This window comes from Carassius gibelio, chromosome A20, assembly GCF_023724105.1.
Source record: "Carassius gibelio isolate Cgi1373 ecotype wild population from Czech Republic chromosome A20, carGib1.2-hapl.c, whole genome shotgun sequence".
NCBI lineage: Eukaryota > Metazoa > Chordata > Actinopteri > Cypriniformes > Cyprinidae > Carassius > Carassius gibelio.
Genome location: NC_068390.1, coordinates 26,934,244 through 26,953,398, shown reverse-complemented (window position 1 = coordinate 26,953,398; position 19,155 = coordinate 26,934,244). Strand labels below are relative to the sequence as shown.

Genomic DNA, 19,155 nt, shown 5'->3' with positions numbered 1-19,155 from the left:
TATATATTTTTGTTTCAATTAATTTAACTCTTTCGCATCGCACGTACGATCATTAATTTAACTCTTTCGCATCGCACGTACGATCACAGTCTAGGCTAGTACCTGGAGTGTACGACCACACCGGTCAGTGCATGACGTGAAATTCAAATGTGCTCTCGCGAGTTGGCTGGCGCTGAGCCAGAGACAAGTGCGCTCAGAGCTGTCATCACACTTGTCATCACTTTTCAGTGTTTTCAACCACATAATGTTTATTTTAGGTTTCAGACATATAAGTACTAGAAAAAACAATACATTTAGAGTTTGTAAAATACACACTGATGTCAAAGGAAGAGGCAATAATAATATTTTTCATTATAATTAGACACATTTTATTCATATCAGATACACATTGTGTAAGTAACTTTAAAGTTTACTCCATTATTCTCCCAGTTCACCAGCCACTTACTTTTATGTATTTCGGGAGAAGTGGATGAATTCACGTGTTGTAAATCCAACAGATCTGATTCTCTGAACTGCGTCTGCGGCACAAACTAAGATGGCGGCGCCCATCGCGCATACAGCTCAACTAACGCGATCGTTATAAAGGTGTTTAAACAACAAAACACTACCACTTGCATATATTTGACAATCGGAATATCAGCTATTTCATGCCATATCTAACAAATTTGTTAATATTTTGAATAAAAAAGGAAAAATGACAAAAGCAGATCATTCATTCAGCTCTGTTGTTGCTGCGGTATGTCACGTGACAGTAATAGTGACAGAATAATGAACGAGTTCAACCCAACATAGCTGCACAGTTACTTTCCGAGAGAGAACAGGTGGATATCGAGCAGCTCATGCAGAATTGTAACACTGATTTTGCACGCAGAACAATAAAATATAACTTCGTGTGCTTTGACACTGGGCATAAAATCGATTTGCTGTACATTTCACGCGACGAGAGGTGTTTTTTTTTGGGGGGGGGGGGGGGGGGATGGGTCGCGGGGCCGCCGCGCATTTATCATGGGGTCGCGGGCTAAAAAGTTTGGGAACCCCTGTATTAGAATGATTTCTAAAGGATCATGTGATAGTGACCCTTAAAATTCAGCTTTGTATCACAGAAATAAATGATAATTTAAAGTATAATAAATTTAAAAACAATTATTTTCAATTGTAATAATATATCACAATATTAAAAAAAATTCTGTATTTTTGATCAAATAAATGCAGGTTTGATGAGCAGAAGAAACTTCTTTCAAAAACATAAAAAATATTAATGTTTCCAAACTTTTGGTTTGTACTATATATGAGCAAGAAAATACAAAACTTAAAAAAAAAATTTAAACAAATTAAATCGGAATAATAATATTTTAAAAAACTAGTAAGAAAATGACAAAAGCACATTACAAAATTACTATTAAAATGAAAACCAAAGAAATATAGATAAAAGGTTATTCAAAATGTTGACAAACTTGAATAGTAAGGGGGACATGAACACAACAACAAGACAAATCATGTGCCGATGATGTCATGATATTCACTCACACCAGAGGACGTTTCAGCACACATGAAGATGACACACACACTCATGATGGGAATGAAGACACACAGAACACCTGCAATGTCCAACAGAGTCATGTGAGAAACACTTTTGTAGAGCATAACTCGTTTATATATAAGTACAGCTCCAGGGTTACCTTTGCAGCGATGGAGGCGGCGGTGATGTGTGAGGAGGAGCTGTCCTCTGTGGAGGCTACACCGCTGTCCTTCTTCTCCTCCTCCTCTTCCTCACACTGCACGCCCTTGTCCTCGGTCTGGCGGTTTGGGCTGCTGGTGGGCAGCGGGGACGGAGGAGGCGGAGGTGAGGGCAGGTCCTCCAGCTCGTTGGGCACCTCCTTCACTTTGACCACAGCTTCTCGGAGCAGGTCGATGGCGTGCGGGAGAGCCGGCAGGATGAACTGGAAGCATTCCTGCAGGGCACAAACACAAGGAAGAATACTTATGCATACATATACATACAGTTATCAACTTATCACCCTTTAATGTTACTTTTTGTTTCAGGAAAATCTTTAATAGCCACTTTTTCGCCCTGACTGTTACAGTAAACAGCGCTGACACACTCATCTGATGGAGCACAAGTACAAACAGAGCCTAAAAGTATTTTTTTTAAACACACTACCGTATTTTTTAGACTATAAGTCGCACCATTCCAAAAATACGTCATGATGAGGAAAAAAACATATATATAAGACTAGAAGTCGCATTTATTTAGAACCAAGAACCAAGAGAAAACATTACCGTCTCCAGCCACGAGAGGGCGCTCTATGTCTTCAGTGTAGACTACAGGAGAACTGAGCAGCATAGAGCGCCCTCTGGCGGCATGAGACGGTAATGTTTTCTATTGGTTCATTTCTCTTGGTTCATGTCAAATTAATTGTGATAAATGAGTCGCACCTGACTATAAGTTGCAGGACCAGCCAAACTATGAAAAAAAGTGCGACTTATAGTCCGGAAAATACGGTATATGATATTTCCTTACATTCATATGTTTAACTCTTAGCATGAGAAAAGTTCCTTTGACAGCGGGAAGGGCATGGTCTAAAAATTAAAGGTGGATGACACAATATAACGCCAGCAGGGTTCACTCATAGTTTATTACATAAACTATAAAAAACTAATTTACTTGAAACACAAATTATATGAAGGTTTTTAATAGTATATGGATTGTTTATGTTGCTAAAGGTGTTGTGCACGGATCTGGTCAAAAAAAAAAAAAAAAAAAAAAAGATACTGACCAATCAGCATCAAGAACCGGAGCTGATCTGTTTTACAATAACAAAGAAAACATAAAAAGGCGGAGCTACAAAGTTTTTTTTATTCAAATCTTGCTCAAAAACACTAACAATCATTTAACATGGAAGTACTTTTATTTTTTTATTTTTTTTGTATGGGATAAAAGACAATTATTATAGTAAGGCCTAAGTAAAACTAAAACCATACAAATGTTTTATTTAAAACTAAATAAATTTTAACTAAAACAAAATTAAATGTTTAAAAAAACAACATATATCTCATTTTATTTAGTTTATTGTGAAATAAAGTAACTAACACTGAAATAAAAATGTATAAAAACTATACAGACATAAAATAATTAAAAATGAAAAAAACACAAAGAAATTGATAAGACGTAAATTAAAATGAAACAGTGTCTCTGTCCATGGTTTTTCTCAAAAATTGGCCAAGCATTTAAAAAATTACGACCCTTACTAAGTAAACTATTCTGGACTGATCTAAAAAGAGATCTATAATTATTCATGTTTATCTCTATTTCCAGCACCCATTAATGTATATTTTATGGAGACCACAAACAGAATTAAACTTGCACTTTATGTGTAAAACACTCCCATTTATCATTTCTTATACTGTATATGAATTGGATCACTAGAAGTGTTAGTTAATGGAGTTCATACTGGCAGAACAGTACTGAGACATACGAATAACCACACACTTAATGAAAGAAAAACATTACTCTTACCTGTGAACCTTTTTTACTGCCCGGCAAATTAATGATGAGAGTTTTCCCTCGGATACCACACACGGGTCTGTACACAAGACAATTCAAAAGAGACTGATTTCAACACTGATAATAATCAGAAATGTTTCTTGAGCAGCAAATCAGTATATCAGGATGATTTCTGAAGATCATGTGACCCTGAAGAATGGAGGAATGATGCTGAAAATACAGCGCAGCATCACAGAAATAAATTACGGTTTACGCTTTATTACAATGGAAATAATAATAGAAAAGTGGTAATAATATTTAAAGTTTTTATTGTATTTTTGTATATTTTACTGTATTTGAAATAAGAGTAAGGGACTTATTTTAAAATACCGGTAATAAAAAAATTATACAGTACTTTTAACAGTAGTGTATTCGTAGTTATTATTATTATTATTATTTGTGGGCAAACAGGAAATAATTGTAACTCTGAATATAACCGTATTCCACAGAAGCTTGTTTATGCCACGGGATTAAAAAAAGTAATTGGGACTTTTTATCTCACAATTATAAAAAAAAAAAAAAAAAAAAAAAAAAAAAGGAGTCAGAACTGTATGGCAATGTTGTAAACATGCTTGCCTAAAATTTTTTATATTTGCATTATTATTAGATTCTGACAATGTTCCTGTAATTCTGAATCACTCTACTGGAAGTTTATGTACGAGCCAATAAAAGTCTGATTTCAGTGAAGTCAGTGTCTTTGATTGAGAGGCTGATCTGGGATCAGTTTTCTCTGAATATCCAGTTGAATGTCAAAGTTCTTCTACAGTGAGACAAGCGTGTTGAGGATGTGCTGAAGTGAGACCTGGAGAGCATTCCCAGCGGAGTGACTTTCAGAGAGCCCACCAGCATGGCCAGAGACATCCCTGGAGCTTCCCGCTCGATCACCTCTTTAGTGGCCTGGACGGACAGACAGGACGACACAGAGAAAGAAGAAGGACAAATCATGTCTCTTTAATGCGTCAAATATGTCTAGACCAGCTGAGATTAAATGAAGGAGTCTCAGACTGTGTTCAAATGTGCCAAGATTTGAGTCAGAGATCTCTTTCATGAAGTGGTCTGAGCTGCTATCCACATTAAAGCATCACTTATTGAATGTCAACAACTGTCTTATTAATTATCTTAAGATAAACGTAAGTCTCAGAGTTTCCCTTTGACTCCAAAATCTGAGACCACTAGTGAAATGCTTCTATTTTGCATGGTTCTCATTTGATAAATGATGGCTGCACTGCAAAAGACACAAATGATTTGAGATGCACCAAAAGAGCATCTTGAACTCAATATTCTAGGCGGGGATTCACATCTCCCTCTACGCACACATACTGTATATGTAATGTAGGACCAACCTCAGGTGTGACATCCCGTGGAGCAAAGCCGGTGCCACCAGTGGTCAAAATCAGGTTTAACTCTTTCTCATCACACCAGTCGATCAGAGTCTCCTGAACCGGACAGAAGAAGCAAACGTCAGTAAACACACACATTTACATGTTTCTGAAAGAGGACTCTTCTGCTCATAAAGGCTGTATTTATTTGATCAAAAAATACAGCAAAAATTGTTAAAATTGCGAAATATTATTACCATTTAAATAAACAGTTTTCTATTTGAAAATATATAAAAATGTAATTTATTTCTGTGATGCGCAGCTGCATTTTCAGCATCATTCCTCCAGTCTTCAGTGTCACATGATTTTCAGAAAGCATTCTTAGATGCTGATTTGCTGCTAAAGAAATATATCTGATCATTATCATTGCTGAAAACTGAATAGAGAGTTAAAAAGAAGAAGTTACTTTGTTACTGTCACTTTTGATCAATTTAATGCATCTTCACTGAATAAAAGTATTACATTTTTTATTTTTTTGCTAATCAAATCTTTAAGTGAACTGATATTTTGTTTGATTTTGTTTTTTGCACTTTGCATTATTGACACACTGTTTTCCTAAGTAATGTTGCTTGCTTCAGTTGCTTTGACACAATCTTTTGCGTTTAAAGTGCTATATAAATAAAAGTGACTTTATTTTATTTTTTTTATACCTGTTAGAATTTTGAGACATACCTTGATGTCGTCTATTTCATCAGGAACGATTTTGTAAGCTGAGATGGTTCCTCCGAGCCTGAAAAACAAGATCTCATCATTATTAGAAGAAAATCTTTAGGGTCATAAAGGTGTTAGAAGTGTAGTGATAGTAGAAATCTAGAAATCAAGCTTTCATTACTATTACATGGTGCCATCCTGTGGCCAAATCAAGAATTAGGACAAACAGAGAGAAAGGGTGTGTGTGTGTGTGTGTGTGTGTGTGAGAGAGAGAGAAAGAGCGCAGGAGAAAATCTCTCGAGGCAGAGGTGTAGAGCAGCAGACAGGTCTTATGTAAGGTCTCTTTTTCCTTCTCGCTCGTTTTTACACTTTTTGCGTATGTGTTATTTTTAGGAAACTATGTTTCCTTATGACAGCAGACTCTCTCTCTCTCTCTCTCTCTCTCACACACACACACACACAGACACTGCTGCAAAATGATACACACACTTTCACCATAAAACATAATGGAGCTTATATAAATATATAAAAACGATTCATTAAATGTCAAGCTTTTCAAAGGAAAATATACTAATAGTTACATCTGCAAAATATAAATTAATCTAACACAACTCCATTTAAATTAGCACTTTATGTAATTATACATGTAAAAAATAAATCTAATTATAAATAAATATTAAAAATGTCTCTGTAATTATAAATGTAGAAAAGATACACCTGGATAAATAATAAAACACGAAAGAGTTGACTGGTAAAATGAAATTAGATTATTAAAAGTAACTGAAAATTATTATAAAATTATTATTTCATACATGACTTCTTTGTTTTCCTTATTCAATGAAAATGATATATAGATAAATAGAGTACACATACAAAAATTATATATATATATATATATATATATATATATATATGGATCTATATTATACATTGAAATGTTTCTATCAATGCAATAATTTTTAGTTCCATTTAAGTATATGGTTTATTCTATAAGAGATATGTAACTCTTCAATATCCAGAGCAACAGTCCCACCTGTCAGGTAAAACACGGTAACCCTTGAGTGTTACTGGTTCACTCTTTGCATAAATAACATTAAACTGATGTCTCTCTCTCTCTGTTTTTGTGACTCAAACAGAGGTAGACACATGGTTTGGATCCAGAGTGAGTGTCCTTTTCCTGAATGTGTGGAAAACTCAGTGTTTCATTAACAACAGAACATGCCTGAGGATAATTCTGCTTAATGTGTTCAACCAGTGCTGTGAACTACCTGAGCATTCGTTTCAACATCATGATATTTAAAAGAACAATTCAGTGTAACCAAAAATAATACTTTGTTTCTTCTGTTCACCTGCTTAATTTTGATTTCCAAGTTTCAAACAGGACAAAATCACATCATGACATCATATTTTATCTGTGGTATTAAAATAAAGGAATGTTCTGACAATGTTCACTCAAAGTTATAGCCGAACGTTCTTGCAGTAATTTTAATGGAATGTTCGTTTAGAGTTTTTAAAAGTGTTCTCAAAAAGTTTAAATGGTACATTCCATTTTTCCGTTTGTTACATTTTTCAACACGTTCAGAGAACATTCGTTCCCATAATGGTCACAAAAAACAAAAAATTTATAAAAAAATCAAATAATAACAATAATTAAAAAAACTAGACATTTTTAACATTCAGAGAACACTGAGAAAAAGCATTTGCATAACTTTTTATACAAGTTTTATGTCAATACACTTGATATATATATATATAAAGTTTATTTTATTTTTTTGTATATTTTACAAGAAAATACAAAGTGTACAAAAGAAGTGTTACTTGCCATTTCTTTAGAATTATTTGAGAAATGAGTGAGTGAAAACTATATTGAAGTAAATCCTACACCAGCTTTAGTTCAGTGTACAGACATCAGTGAGTGATTTAGGATTGTGAAATCATAATCACTGTGCAAAAGAATCCAAAGCCTAGATGCAATTCAAATGATATTACATTTTGGCCCTGTGGACACAAATGCTTATGAGTTCAATTGTTTTGTGAGACTCCAACTGGAGATTATTAAGTGTCAGAGTGAGAAAGTCATTAGTGCTGGGGTGTGCTGCATGGTCTAAATATGAAATATTATGGGAGTAAAATCATTTACAGAGATTGTGAGGCTACAGAGATGAGCTTACATGAAGTGAGGTGGAAACTAAACTACAGAGCAAGAGAAAGAGGTCAGAACTGAAACACTATATGCTGCAAAATAATTAGTATTATTACAAAAATAGTATTTAAGACAGTATAAAATAAAACAAACATTGTGCTGTTTTTTGTTGTTTTGTATCATTAGTCCAATTTTTGTAAAAATGTCCTAACAAAAGAGATGCTATTTTTTTATTGTATGCTATTATAAACTATTCCTGCAATATATACACTAAAGTTCAAAAGTTTGGGGTCAGTAAATTAAAATCAGTAAAAAACCAAGCATGCATTAATGACAGTAAAGATGTTTATAATGTTACAAAAGATTTCTATTGCGTAGAAATGCATCATCAAAAAATAATGTTTCCACAAAAATATTGATTTCAACTGACTGCTTTTAAACTTATTTCAACATCGATGATAATCAGAAATGTTTCTCGAGCAGCAAATCAGTATATTATTCTGATTTCTGAAGATCATGTGACACTGAAGACTGGAGGAATGATGCTGAAAATACAGCGGAGCATCACAGGAATAAATGACAAATTGGAAAACAGATTCTAATTTGTAATAAAAATCCACAGCATTACTGTTTTTACTCTATTTTTACTCAAATAAATGCAGCCTTGGTGAGATTTTTTGAAATCCTACTGATTTCAAACTTTGGAACAGTAGTGTAACAATATTACAAAAATATTTGCAGTAGTATAATTTTTTTTTTAAATTCAGACAGTATTCTTTGTTGTACTATACATTTTGGAAAGTGTAAGTCATTTATTATTTACTATAACTATTAAAGATTATTAATAGCAGAACGACTAAAGCGGAGCGTAACTAATAAAATAAATGAAATAAAATAATTCCAAGAATTGTTAAGAATTTCCAGGCCTGAAAATGACTTTTTAAAGATTTTAACAGGAATCCTGAACCATTATGATATTGTGAACACAGGCATGCTTTAAAACGGCAACAGCTTGCTTCATGTTAAAAAGTCCATAAATAGAAATGTCTAGAAAACAGAGCTGTAAAACAATCACAGGGCCTGATATCCTCAGTAATATTTCTGGCATGGTTTAAGAGTTGCATTTTCCCTTCGCTGTGCCAGAATCGCCGTCCAAGTCTTTCTCAGTCTAATAGAAGAGTTATGAGTGTTTAATTGCACTCTGCTGTCATATAGACCCTACCACACTTAAAACCATCATTCCTGGCCTCACCGCGTTCCTCGGGGTATGAATAAAGACAGACAGAGAGTGAGCGGCAGATGAGGAGAATGCGTCCCGCTGCACACATCTGTGACACAGCTTTACAGGCCTACTTCAATTCTGGATGGGCTCCCAAACGCTGCTGTGATTTAATTAATAATGGAGCACCTTTGTGCTGAATGACGGCTTCGGGCACAATTTAAAGTCCTGCTGGAGGACACAGAGACCCTCGCCGGGAAGCTACCTGACAACACTCACAAAACATCTGAAGTATGGACGGGCTGTTATACAGGTAGTGCAATAAGCTCAAATAATATACAAATTGTGCTTAATTATAAAATAAGTTCAAACCAAATTAAAGCAATTAAATATTCCATTAATAAAATAAAAAATATAACTATTTTGAGAATTCAATAAAAATGGCTCAGTTTTATAACATATTAAGTGCAAACCTTGTTTGAACAATTTAACATTTTATTAATAAACAGAAATTAAGAACATTTTTTAAATAAATTCTCAAAAAAAAAAAATGTATATATATAAAAAGAGATGCACTGAAATAGGACGGGATTTAACTATCCCAGCATGCCCAAGGTCTGTTGACCCTCTCTGAACTCTCTCTGTCTGGCTTTCTAACAAGGGTCAGAGCAAGTCGAGCTGGATGTCACCGATCTGATTTATTCACTGCCTATTTTTAGCATCTTGAATTAGCACGACTGACAGCGACTGTTATGACTGCAGTCACGTGAGGACAACAAGCCCGACCTGTCTGATAGCTGTCTGTCCCGCAGCGTTCACACTTAACACACATCGTCTTCATCTGTGTCATCCCTCCGCGTCTGTCATCTCGCTCTCCCCAAAACCACCTGGCTTTCTATTTCACCTGACAGCTCATCCAAACACTTCCTCCTGCATTCATTACACTGTTTTCAGCATGCCGGCAATCTTAAAGGGATACTTTACACAAAAAATTTATTTATTTCTGAATCCGTATGACCTTTTTATGCTCAAAATGTGTTTTAAGATAGCCTATCTACAAAAAAGAGCTATTAAAATATCAAAAATCACCATAAAGCTATTATAAAAGTAGTCCATATGACTTGTGCACTATATTACAAATAGAGAGGAAGATTTTCGATGTATAATGACTTATATTTCAGTCTGTTTCAAGACATAAAAAAATTAATAAATATGAATTATTCTTTTCTTTCTCCCATTGATTAAATTCATATGGATTTAAATCAACATGAATCCTCATGTATGCATGGAATTGGTCTCTGGTCCTATCGTGTGCATGATCACCAGTTATAATGCAACCATGTTTGAGCAATTTAACATTTCACAAACAAGCAAAAAATATATTATTAAGAGAGTTTAATAAAAAAGCTCGCTTAATTTTCATAATGCAAAATATAAATTCTTATTATTTATAGATTTTGGGTTGAAAATAAGATGAACCCAAATGCACCTCAAGTCATACAAGTATATATATATATATATATATATATATAAGGATGGGATTTTTGTCCATAATATAAAGTCATGCAGGTTTAAAATAATAAAAAAACAATTTTTTTATGAAATATACCTTTAATAAACATCTGTGGAGCTTATTGTGCATGATCAGCATTTCATGTAAACCATGTTTGAACAATTGAACATTTCATAAATAAACAAAAACATATATTTTTTTGAGAATTTAATAAAAATATGTATTATAGATTGTAATTACTCAACTTAAAAATGGTCTTAAAATATAAATTCTTTTTCTTCTTAAGATTTCAGGGTGAAAAATCTGATTCACTCAAATTCAATAATTTTTTTGAAATATTTTTTTTTCCATTTTCTCTTGCAAATTTAAAGTGTTAAGTGCCGCACACTGAGAAAAACAAACACAAAAAAACAACAACAAAAAATACTTCATATATATAAATCATATATCATGTAATATTATTATGTCTAAATAATATTAATTAATAAATATTATAAACAATAACATCAAAGTTAAAGTAAGTAAAGTAAAATAAATGCTTGTCTTTGTGTAGTAGTGTGTAGATGGGGATGTGGTTAAACTGTTTGATATGCTTCACACACATTTCATTCATGTAAAATGACAAGAGCGATGACAGTTCATTACAACGCAGTGTGACCGTGACAATGAATCCTTCTGACATTAATATCCATCAAGGGCTCGATCTACATGTTTTGCATGTAAATCTGCAGGGCGCTGTTAAACAGCCTGAACTCCTGACTAGCGCTCATTGATTAGCATGGCATGAATGTCTGATTACATGAGCGCTGAAGCTAACAGGCCACTGAAGTTATGCGGGTGAAACAAATATTTCAATAAAAAGAGTAAAATAACTCATGGTCACTCACAAGGACGGGTCGTGCACGAGATCTTTGAGGTTGACCCCGCTTCGGTCCTCAGCGAGATTGCGAAAGCAGCTGTCACTTACTGCAACACAAACACAAAGAGGAGATACATGCTTAGAAACGGAGCCCAGATGACACAAGAGATGATTATACATGGTTTTTTTCAGTGTTTAGATCTACTAAATGTATGAGGTACATACACTGCCATTAGTTTTTTCAGACATAATGCATTAAGTTGATTGAAAGTGACAGGAAATATGTTTATAATGTAACTAAATATTTGTATTTCAAATAAATGCCTATATATTTAAATAAACTTTCTTTTCATCAAGGAATCCTGAAAAATAAAATGCATCACAGTTTCCACAAAAATATGAAGCAGCACAACTTTTTTCAACATTGCTAATAATCAGAAATGTTTCTTGAGCAGTAAATCATCATATTTTCATGATTTCTGAAGATCATGTGACACTGAAGACTGGAGGAATGATGCTGAAAATACAGCGGAGCATCACAGAAATAAATTACAGTTTACAATATATTACAATAGAAAACAATGATTTTGAATTGTAATAATATTTAACAATATTATAGATTTTATTATATTTTTGGTCAAATAAATGTAGCCTTGGTTAGCAGAAAATACCTTTTTTTCCAAAAACATTAATACATCTTTGAATGGATAAACACAACCTTCCATATTTCAATGAAAGGACACCAAAATGTATTTGTTTTCATAATCATTTATTGAATGTAAAAGCATTTTGCTACATCAGAAATGAATTTTCTATTCAATTCTAAAAGTTACTCTATAGATAAATAAATAAATAAAAAAAATTCAGCCTGACTAAATATTTTAAAGCAAAGCATAATTTGAAAAACTTAAATTATCAATAAAAATGTCAACAAGCTTTTAGGATTTTATTCATTTCTCTGAATTATTAAAATCAACCTTTAGGGGTAAAATATTTTTTGGTTAAAAATGAAATCACATAAAAACATTTAAAAATGTAAATGAATGTGGGTGAACTGTGAATGCAAGTTCATTTTTTAAATTAAGAACTTTTTTTGTAAATTAAAATGCGAATTCTAAAATCAATTAATCAATAATATATTTTCTCCTTGTCCATGCATTCTTAGTAGCGTCAGTAGAAATCAAAAGTAATTTTAGACAGTTAGTATTATTTTTGATTAAAGATGATGCATATAAAAAATAAAATACAAACAATACACACACTAATACACAACTGCTGCATCCAATGAGAGTTTAGCAAGCATCCATGAGTCATTGTGCTCACTGTCAATATAACACAAGCAAAAGAACAAGAGAGTGAAAGAGCTCTTGGAATCAAGCCAGTCCCTGAGAAGTAATGCACCAACACATGATGAAAGAAAAGATCAAGAGGAAGAAAAAAAGAGGAAAAACTATTTTGGCTTTTGTGTTCTGCTCAAACACACGTGTGATCTGTGATCAGTGAACCCACTTCAGGAAATGTATGTGCAACATGATGTTCATTTATGGAGTAATATGCACCGAATCCTTCACAATAAGACCAGAAATGTTTAAAGAATGCAATGTATTACACAGACAGCCTTCATCACGACGCTAAGCTAAAGCGAGAGTTCAAACAGCAGATCAGGAGAGACCGATAAAGATTGTGAGGAAGATGGTGATCTGCTCTGGAATCAGGCTTCAAATGAATTTTAATGCAAGACAGAGAAAGAGACAAGATACTGAAGAAGAGAGCGAGAGAGAACATGTTTCCTACTTATGGATCTCAATAAAGCCCATGGATATGTGGTTTACTCTTTCCTCGGGGCAGGACTTGCTTTGCACAGTCTCCTGAAGACTCCATTAAGTAGAAACTGATGTTTAGTGCTCCTTACAACGGCCTTTGCACATTATGCATTATAAAAATATTTGTAATGCATTAATTTAGCCTTGTATCTTGCACCTTACAATGCATTGGATGAAATCATGAATAATTGTGATCAGAGTTATAATACATAATAATATTTATTTATTCATTATTATACCTTTAGAAAATATAATGCACTATAAATAGCCAGTATTTATGAAAAGATACAACACATTGCAATGTACATTATGAATACCTTTATAATGCATTGCACGTAAAGGGTTTAAGTATTGTTACCAAGCATTTCTATTTATTAATATTTCCATGAACTGCACAGGCCCAACAATATGCTAAATTATAGGGACGTCAATATGTCCAACCTCAACTTCCTGTTTCAACAGGAAATATTTTAAATGTAAGAAAGAAAACTGGTTTGCAAGGCATATGTTGCAGTCCATTCATGTTTGCTGAAACCGAGAAGCTTAAATTAAATTAAATTAAATTAAATTAAATTAAATTAAATTAAATTAAATTAAATTAAATTAAATTAAATTAAATTAAATTAAATTAAATTAAATTAAAAAAATGTAAACATTATTTTATTTTATTCACCACCGATGCATTAAATTATTTAACCTTGTTTCAGCCACAGGATAATTTTTCTTTTTAAAAATATTTTTTTTTTACTGTAAATTTACTGTAATGTTAAAATTCTGTAAGATAAAAATTCTGAAAAGTGAGGAATGAATTCAGAATTATGGGATATAAAATTGCAAATGCAAGGAAAATAATTGTGAGATAAAAAGTTGAAATTTTTATTTTATTTTTTTATTTTTATTATTTTTATTATTGCAAAATCTAAATTCAGAATTCAGAAAATATATCTGAATTACGAGGTATAGAATAATGAGGTATACAAAAAATTCTGAAATAGAGAAATTCAGTTATACAATTTTGAGTTTATATTACAATATTTATTTTTCATTAAAGTGTATGACTGTCTCATTCTTTTTCATGTTATTTTAAAATTGTAATAATATTTCAAATTTTTACTGTTTTTACTGTATTTTAAACGTTGTAATGGTAGTGTAGAAAAGAGTCTAAACCAGGTGTGAGCATCTCTAACCATGGCACAGCTTTTTGCTTTCAGTGTGAACAGACAGCTCATGCCTGGATTTGTTGGGACAGGGTGTAAGTCTGTCTGGATAAAAAGCATCAGCTAAATGTCAAATTAGTAATCAGAGCACACTGTTTTGGGCTTTAGTTAAGGCTGTGAAGTTTGGCTCCAGGAAAGGGAACAGATCCAGAGGCCCAATGTGAATGATGCAGTAAACGCAGCCCTGCTGTTTCTCCATCTGTACTGCAACAGGGACAAGATGGAGCGCCTGACCTTTGACCTTACCCTCATCTGTACTGATCAGGGAGAGTCGCTGTTATCAGTCTGAATGAGGACAGTACACTACTACATACAGTAGTAAGCACACTTATCAGACCACATGCACATGCAAAAACTATTTATTCTCTGTACCAGTAGCAAATACTAGAATAAATAAATTTGGATTTGTTTTGGAAAACAGTGTTTATTAATTATGGCCCTGTGATTGCTGTAATATGGAAAACAAAGACAGAATGACAGAATCTAGTCATAAAAATGTAATTTGGCAAATTTTGGACAAAAAAATTAAGAGTAGGGCTGTACAATTATTCAAAATGTGATCTGTAAACAGAAACAGAGAGGTCTTCATTACAATCCCGTCAAAATAAAAGTTTGGTTTAATTTGAAGACAGAAATATATTACTGTAAAGTAGAATGTATACTTCTCAAAGTAATAATAATAATAATAATAATAATAGTAATAATAATAATAATAAAAATAAAATTATGAAAACTTCTTTTTAAAGAATCAAAATTTTCTTCCATGCTTTAATATTTAACAGTAAACGTCTGCTGTACAGCAATCTGCTTGCCAACACAGAACTTCAAAAAAAAAGTGCGTTCACAAGCAAGTTGTAAAATTTTACAATTGTAATAAATTATGAAATTGCTGAAGTTTGAAGTATGATTTTAATTGATTAGACATGCTTTTTTATGACTAAAAACTCGAAAAAAACAAACCATCCAGAATGCAAAAATGTTTGGAATTTTTAAAACATTTGGGGAAAAAAGAAAACTGATGTGCATACAATGTAAAAAAATAAAATAAAATAATATATATATGAACAACACTAAATGTATCGGGAACTCCCTAACAACATGACAGCAGGTTTTCACAACACCCCGAACCTTGAATGAATGTCTGTCACACCGGAAACGAGCAAATATTTGCCTGCGTGTATTATGTTAGCCTGCCGTTAATTGCATTATGCAAATTGTTCATGAGGTCATGCCTCATTTCTTTTCATGTTTCCTTCAAGAGTCGCAGCGTTCAAACAGACCAGCGCTGAGGTGACGTACATGCACATAGGTGAGAGAAACATGATCAGCAAACAGGACGAAACCAACAGGAAATGAGCCGATCGAAGCTCTCAATGAGATAATAAGGAATGGATTAATTAATCAATGCTAAACCCAGAGCAAGAAAATATATATATTACGAATGCCACCGCAAAAGACCCCAATGGCATGACAATCCTGCGGGAAAACAGGAAACAACAGTGTCTGAGAGAAAATGGACAAAGAATGGCTTTCTCTTTCTGCTTCTGACTGCAGTTACAACGTGACAGAATCCCAAATGAGCTTCTTACATCCTTTTGTTCCCGACCAAATGCAATGCATGAAAAATCCATAGGATAATAGGGATATTTCATAGTGGTGTCAAGAAGATGGAAAAGGTTAGCATGATATTGGCTATATTTGTAATAGAGCACTTCTATACTATTTTTCACTCTGCATACTAATCACACTATATGAAGTTTTATGCATGGACAAGGGTTATTATCATCCAGTAAAACTAAAACCATGAAAACATTTTCATTACTTGAAACAAAATGTTAACTAAAGTAAAATAGAATAATAAAAAAAACATCATCTTGTTTTATTTCAGGTTGTCAAGGTAACATTTTCCAATTCAATTTCTACTAAAATAACTCAAACTACATAAAAAACTTAAATAATAAAAATTACAAAAACACAACATAATTACAAAAACTTTGACTTTACATTTTTCTCTTTGGAGTGTAACAAGCTCTTGGTGCAGAAAGTTGTTGTGTAAGGTTGCAAAGCCTAAAGTCTCAAATCCAAAGAGTTATTCTTTATCAAAGTTAAGACTCATCCACACCCTCCTAAAATGCTTCATTTAAACATGCCCACACTTGTCTACACTTGTCTACGTAACTGTGTGGGAAGATTTGCATAACACCGCCAAAAGGTTCACGCAAAGAAAGAAGGCGTAACTTTTATTCTTGCTGTAGTATTGTTGGTAAGGGGTGTAACATTTCTCTCACATGCTTGAGGTATTCTGCCAATCACAACACAATGGATAGCTGCCCAATCAGAGCGCACCTCGCATTTCAGAATGATGAGCTTTGTAAAAATCAACGCATTTCAAATAACGAGGAGAAACAATAATGTACAGTATGTGGAAAATAATGTGTTTTTTAAACCGTAAACCGGATACACACATTTCATTACACCAAATACGCCAAAACAAATGACAAAAAATAAATAAATACTAACAATTTCAGTAAAATTAACCTGAAAACCTAAAGGTAAAATCTAATTCAAAGTAATAACAAACCTTTAATAGTATATCAATGATACTAAAATAACATTGGCATACATTAAACACCTGTATCGCTTATTAGATTTGGCAAAATTATGAATATCAACTATGATCTGATAATTTGTTGCCAAAACTTAAAACCGACATTGGATTAAACATGTGAAATGACTATGATAATCGATTATAAAATAATGATGTTATGCAAAAAAATATAGCACTTCTGGCTGAAATATTAATAGTTTTTAGAATTTTAAGTTAAGTCAAGTCAAATGTATTTGTATAGCGCTTTTCACAATGCATATGTTCATAATAGTGTTCAGAATATCTCAATAACTTTATATCGTATAGTCGCATTTAACAGACTATAGCTGGATGCATTATATAGTTACATCATGCATTTTACAGTACATGCAGTAAGCTGTATTTTTCTTTCCAGACTCAGGTATTACATTATCTGTATTACATTTGTTGAATTAACTTTAAAACCGTAAGTTTAATCTTATTTTATAACTGTAGCAGATAAATTTCCACTCACATTGCAAGAGCTATGTGCACAGTGCCATAAAATAAAGAGGTAATCCTAACAATACAGTGTGTTTACAGATAAAATACATTAATGTGGCCTCTTGTGTATTAATAATGAGAAAATGTTTATTCCTCCATGACCATTTTCCAAGGTTTTTCTCACCTCATTCTGAATGTGGATTACAGCCTTAGATTATGGAAGGCAGACAGGGCCAGAAGTCTTTAAATGGAACATTTGAAAGTTGACTGTGTTTTTCCAAGTTAACTGCACAGCATGCACAGTAGCCAATGAAATTGCTGTATTTGAGATTATATTTGCATATGTGCTGCAATGGTATATTGGTATATATGTATACAACACATAAGATGCCATGTATAATCATGAAGAACGTTGTAATGGTACACTGGTATGCACGTATGCAAACATCAGGTGTTATTTTTGTTCATGAGGGATAACGCATCGGTACGTTGTGTGTGATGTCAGTCTTTTGTCATGATTTGTCATGTTCTTTTTAGTTGTGCTGTTTGACATTCTTTCTCAGGTAAAAAAAAAAGTCTTAGTTTTTACTGTAACATTAATTAATTTACTCCATAACAATAGATATCAGTAAAGCAATGCCACAGTGATCTAAATAATGCATTAATATGTGGATAAATCTAAAGGTAAATCTGTTTTTAAAAGTATGTTATGTTTGAACATGGTCAGAATATGCATACGTTGACAAGTTAAAATTAGCATCTTAATGAAAATTATACTGTGTTTTACTCGCCCTCAAAGCATCCTAGGTGTATATGACTTTCTTCTTTCAGACGAATCCAGTCTGAGTTATTATAAAAAAATTGTCCCGGCTCTTCAAAGCAAAAGAAGCAAGTTCTTACTTAAGCAAAGGAATTTTTTTTCTTGTAAATCCTTGGTTTGACTTTTAATTCATAACTGGCATTTTGTTTTGTTCTCTCACCACATTCATCACACAATGCCGACATCTTATTGCATCCACCAGAATGGCTTATGTGTATGAGAAAAACTGTTTATTATGTTTGAAATATCGATATTTTTCTAACAAAAACGCATGGATTCACTACAAGAGGCCTTTATTCACTCCAATCAGTGTGAGGCACATTTATTATGAATGCACGCACTTTATTTGATGACTTGTGGACTGTTCGAGTGCAACACCCACTGACTGCAATGATAGAGCTTGGAAATCCCGGGACAAGTTTTGATATAACTCCAACTGAATTCATTCATATATACCTAGGATGCCTCAAGGGTGAGTAAAACAAGATAATTTTCATGTTTGAGTGAACTCTCTACACATACAAAAGGAATTAGTTAAAAATTGCTGAGTTAACGCATTCACATTTCAAACATTCTGTTAATGCCTTTTGACCCCATCGGCCTTCCATATTAGCACACCATCAATGGCTTCAGCAGGAGATGACATCATTGCTTCATTCACTCACATGTCTTATTGTTTAGTGGGGTATCAAATAGAGCCAGAGGCCCCTGGGATGTAGATTACAGCGGCTTACTGCTGTTAATCAAGCCAGGCATTGTACAAAGGAGGGGCCAACATTAAACCTGAGGGAGTTCTGGATGCTGCACCCAGCAGTCCAGCTGAGAGAGAGAGAGAGAGAGAGAGAGAGAGAGAGAGAAAGAGAGAGGGAGAGAGAGAGCGAGAGAGAGAGAGGGAGAGGGAGAGAGAGAGAGAGAGA

The 19,155-nt window shown here is 33.2% G+C and overlaps 1 protein-coding gene across 3 annotated transcripts in view; it reads right to left on the bottom strand.

Annotated features, from left to right (window-relative positions):
* LOC127938043 (gephyrin) overlaps positions 1 to 19,155 on the bottom strand; it is a 71,163-nt gene that overhangs the window by 38,415 nt on the left and 13,593 nt on the right. For all 3 annotated transcript variants that reach the window (XM_052534430.1, XM_052534431.1, XM_052534432.1), the window contains exons 2-7: positions 11,337 to 11,415; positions 5,596 to 5,653; positions 4,888 to 4,980; positions 4,347 to 4,441; positions 3,518 to 3,584; positions 1,680 to 1,952 (exon numbers count right to left, since the gene is read on the bottom strand). In XM_052534430.1, the coding sequence (XP_052390390.1) occupies positions 1,680 to 1,952; positions 3,518 to 3,584; positions 4,347 to 4,441; positions 4,888 to 4,980; positions 5,596 to 5,653; positions 11,337 to 11,415 (665 nt within the window). The remainder of the gene's footprint in view (positions 1 to 1,679; positions 1,953 to 3,517; positions 3,585 to 4,346; positions 4,442 to 4,887; positions 4,981 to 5,595; positions 5,654 to 11,336; positions 11,416 to 19,155) is intronic.